Raw genomic sequence first — 4,555 nt, 5'->3', positions numbered from 1 at the left:
AAGCACCATTTCTGTAATCTAGGTTCATGAATGCTTTAAAAATAAGAATTCTTATGTCCCTCTCTAGATGAGTTAAAGATTTTAGGCTTTGGTACGAGTTGTGTTAGAGATCATGTTCTTATTCCTCGACATTAGTGCACCATTTGGTAACAAAATTCCTCTTTCGGAAGATGAACATAACCTTGGTGTCTAACATGTTTATACAAGTTGGTGGAACAAACCACCCATTGAAGGCACTCATATGATTCTGTTGCACAGTGGTGGATTGTTCGAATTATTCCCCTAAAGTTTAGCTCCTTGAATCTAGTTTCATGTCTAGTTGTTGGTGTATCCGGAACAGAAATATTTCTGAACTGCAGAAAATGTTCAGAAGATGAGAGCAATTGCTAGTTGTTGTTTTCCTTCTGTGTTTTGTGATAGGATACTGCACTTAATAGAAAGACCTGGATGATAGTTACTTATTGCAGTCTTTTAATTATTTGTAAACTATTTCGAAAGTCCATTTGTTAGGGATTTTGCAATTTGTCGAATGGCAAATAGAGTTGGAGTGTAACTAAGAGTCTGGAAAACATAAGAAGCTGCTAGCTGTTCTTTTCTGTATGTGCTTTATATTTTTCCAGTGTTGTTTTTCTTTTTTTAATAGGGTGTGCTGTTAGTATGCAAACCTGTATACTTAAGTAATTTTCATCACTCCGTATTTCTTAATTTTTAGTCAAACTTGTTAAAAGATTAAGGTCTTTATAGATTAGTTTAACTTTTATCTCTAGTCGGTTTAAGATCTTAAGTTCTTTCATTTCAGGTTGTGGTTATGGATTCTTCCAATGCATCCAATTCGAACACCTCAAACACTGCATGTGGATCAATGCTGCCTCAATCCTCTACTCAGACTCAAAATAAAGATCCATCATGGAAATGGGCTAAATGTAAAGACCCTGCATTTCCGAAGAAACTAAGTTGTGTACTTTGTAACAAAGAAATGCGTGGTGGTGGAATTACTAGGCTTAAGGAGCATATCACACAAATCAGGGGGAATGTTTCTTCATGTTTGAAAGCATCAGCTGAAGTTATAAATGAAATTAGACTAGCTGACAATATAAAGAAGTTAAAGAAATCTCACAGGGATGATGTTGATGCTATGTATCGGCGTACAAAATCTGATGAGAAGTCTGATGCTGATACTGATAATGAGGACCTTGATGTGCAAGAAGTTGAAAAGGTTTCCAATGTGGGCAGTGCTAGTGGTAGTCAAGAAGTTGTTCAGAGTCAGAGGAAGAGAAAATTCAAGAGACAGAGTAATTATAGGGGTCCAATAGATTTACTCATGCAGACAGACCACCATAAAACTCAGCAAGCCACTCTTGAAAGAAACAGTTCAGCGAAAGAGAAGTTACTGAAAGATGCATGGAAAAGCATTTCAGCTTGGATGACTGAGAATTCCATATCTTTTAATACTGTTCGTTGTCCAAGTTTCCAAGAAATGATATATGCAATTGGTGAATATGGGAAAGGTATATAGTGCTCTCAGTAATCTTTTATTACTTTTGGTTTAATTGTTTTGTTACTTATGCCTTTTTTTTTTTTTGTTATGTTAGCTATGCCCGCGCCATCTTACCATCAGATTCGTACAAATCTTTTCAAGGAGCAGTTAGAAGAAATGAAGAAGTTTGTTGATACATTTAGGGTACATTGGAAGAGGTATGGATGTTCTATTATGTCCGATGGTTGGACAGATGGGAAAAAGCGACATCTTATCAACTTCTTGGTGAATTGTCCGAAAGGGTCAGTTTTCTTGAAGTCTGTGGACGCGTCAGATAGAACCAATGATGCTGATTTCATACGTGAGCTTGTAAAGGAGGTAATTAATGATGTTGGGAAAGAAAATGTGGTTCAGTTCATTACCGATAATGGTTCAAACTTTAAAAAGGCTGGGAAGGATTTAATGCTTGAATACCCAAATCTATTTTGGACTCCTTGTGGTGCTCATTGTGTCCAGTTGATGCTAGAAGAACTTGGTGACAAGCTTACACGAATCAGGACAGCCGTCATTCTAGGTAAAAGACTTGTTACATACATTTATGCTCATTTTCAAGTGTTGTGCTTGATGAGGAAGATGACAGGTGGAGACTTACATAGGTCTACAAAGACTAGATTTGCAACTCAGTATTACACACTAGAAAGTCTTCAAAAGTATAAAAATCCTTTACAAATGATGATTGTGAATGATAGGTGGGCAAAAAGTAGATTTGCAAAAGAAAATGTTGGAATTAATGCACTTAAAATTGTTACAAGTAGTACATTTTGGGAAGATGTTGATTACTCTTGTAGTGTGTTGAAGCCTTTAGTTAAGGTTGTAAGGCTAGTGGATATCGAGCGCAAACCTACGATGCCTTGTTTTTATGATGCAATGAGAATAGCAAGGGATCAATTAGAGAAGAATTTCAGCGAAGATTATGATACTTGGGCTGTAATTAATGCTTGCTTTGAGAAAAGATGGAAGAAAAACTTCAATCATGCTCTACATTGTGCTGCATATTATTTGAATCCATCCATATTCTACAAAATTGAAACTTATGAAATGGATAGTAATGAAAAGTACATAGAAATCAAAAGGGGACTTCATACAGCTATGGAAAGGCTTATACCCAATGAAGATGAGCTTGATCAAGCAACAAGTGAATTGAGAAAGTATGCTGATGCTGTTGGAATCTTGGGAAGTCCATCTTACAAAAGAAGAAGAACCAAGGATCAACCTCGTAAGCTTATTTGTTCTGTGAGTTTAAAGTTATATTACATTTCTGTTACATATCTTTTATAACTATTTTCTTTGTATTTATAACAGATGATTGGTGGATTACATTTGGAGGAATCGATGTGCCTAACCTGCAAAAATTTGCAATCAGAATATTGAGTCTTACTTGTTCTGCTTCCCCATGTGAGCGAAACTGGAGCACATTTCAAAATGTAAGTATTCTAATCTTTTGCAATGATTTGTAATATTCTGAATATGCATAACAACTGGAGATATGATTGAACTAGGAAACATAACATGCTTGCAGACCCCTATGTTCTCATGACAACTATCTTTTGTATTTCAGTTGCACTCGAAAAAACGAAATCGCATAAAACAACAGAAGTTGAATGATAGTGTCTTTATCCAATATAATAAGAAATTTCAGCGTCGTTACATAGAAATCCAACAATATAACGATGATGATAAAGCAAATGATCCTATTTTCCTGGAGGAGCGTGATGATAATGATGAATGGTTGGATTTACGAAATTTGAATGAATTGGATGTGCTAGGTGATAATGTAAGTTTCAATGATTTGCAAGAGACAGTGGGTGAAGAACGTGAGACAGTTGGTAGTGGAGGTGCTTGTAGTTCTCGAAGTAAGTCTACTTTTCCAACCGACTCGGAGTATGATGGATATGATACCGATGAATTGATGTTGGACACTGAAAAAGGGCTACTCGTTGCTGAGAATGATGGAGTTACTCAAGATGATGATATCTATGATTATTCAAATTATGTTGATTAGCACTGTAATGTTCTTTTTTAAGTAACATTTTAGACAATGAACTGAAGTTGTACTAGTTTCTCTTTTAAGTAACATTTTAGATATGTTCTGGATTAATTAGTTAAATCTGAAGTGTTTCCATTTTTGTGTTTTTTTTTGTTCATTTTTTGTTGGATTGATGGTATTTCATTATATCATAACATATGTAGAAATTATATATATAAAAGTTGGAACCGAGATTTGGAAACGGAATCTCCCCGAGACAACATTGTACCAGTGTCTCGTTCGGGACCGAGACAAACCGGAATCCGAGATCGACTACATTGGTTTGGATTGATTGAATTGGGTTAGATAACCCGGTAGAATCAAAAACAGAGAAAGGGAAGTTTCTGTTGCGTGACTTGCAGGGAAGTTGGCTGTCGAGATTTGGTGGTAGGTATATATAGAAGTTCCATGATATTATTCTATAATTAACACTATCCTGAGATACGGATTATGTATAATTGAGGAAGCTTTAACATCTCATAAGACGCGTAGCAAAGAAAAAAAATAAGGAAGGAAAATTGTCGAGACTTCAGCTCAAAGAAAACATAGATTTCATCGAGGTTTGATTGGCCGGTTGAGTATATATAGGGTGGTGAGATTCCTAAGAAGGGAAAGGAATACTTTAGGGGAAGTTTAGAGCACTAGAGAAGCGAAGAAAATCGAGTACAGAAACTCTGTTGCTGCTGCTGAAGAAGAAGAAGACGAAGAACATAAGACCCACATAATGTGTCGGAGAAGCAGTCTTATATTCAACTGCACAAAGCTTTTATCGTTCTTGTCTGAAGTCACTAAAACCTTTCAGCAACGATTTAGTTTTCTGTTTTAGACTTCCAGCGACTACAGTATACTCTTTTCTCCCTTGTAATCAGTTTTTGAGCTATAAACATGTATTTTGAGCAAGTGATTAATATGAGGAGCTAAACCCCTTAGCCGAGGCAACGGAGGAAGTCATTTTTCCATGAAAAGTGGTATAATTTTATTTTAATTATTTT

The 4,555-nt window shown here is 35.8% G+C and overlaps 1 protein-coding gene across 1 annotated transcript; it reads left to right on the top strand.

Moving 5' to 3' along the window:
* Positions 1-808: 808 nt before the first annotated feature.
* On the top strand, positions 809-3,539 carry LOC113278685. Its single transcript, XM_026527454.1, has 4 exons — positions 809-1,508; positions 1,593-2,753; positions 2,840-2,961; positions 3,096-3,539. Exons 1-4 carry the CDS (start codon positions 809-811, stop codon positions 3,537-3,539), a joined length of 2,427 nt encoding a protein of 808 aa, XP_026383239.1.
* Positions 3,540-4,555: the final 1,016 nt, after the last annotated feature.

The sequence above is a fragment of the Papaver somniferum genome, chromosome 5 (assembly GCF_003573695.1).
Source record: "Papaver somniferum cultivar HN1 chromosome 5, ASM357369v1, whole genome shotgun sequence".
Lineage (NCBI taxonomy): Eukaryota > Viridiplantae > Streptophyta > Magnoliopsida > Ranunculales > Papaveraceae > Papaver > Papaver somniferum.
The sequence above is the reverse complement of the archived record's forward strand: the minus strand, read 5'-3'. Positions and strand labels throughout refer to the sequence as shown.

Excerpts from the sequence above, each read along its gene's own strand:
- LOC113278685 (XM_026527454.1), top strand. The coding sequence starts at position 809 with ATGGATTCTTCCAATGCATCCAATTCGAACACCTCAAACACTGCATGT. Across the intron at positions 2,754-2,839 it reads AAGAACCAAGGATCAACCTC|ATGATTGGTGGATTACATTT; the intron begins GTAAGCTTATTT and ends TATTTATAACAG. Across the intron at positions 2,962-3,095 it reads ACTGGAGCACATTTCAAAAT|TTGCACTCGAAAAAACGAAA; the intron begins GTAAGTATTCTA and ends TTTGTATTTCAG.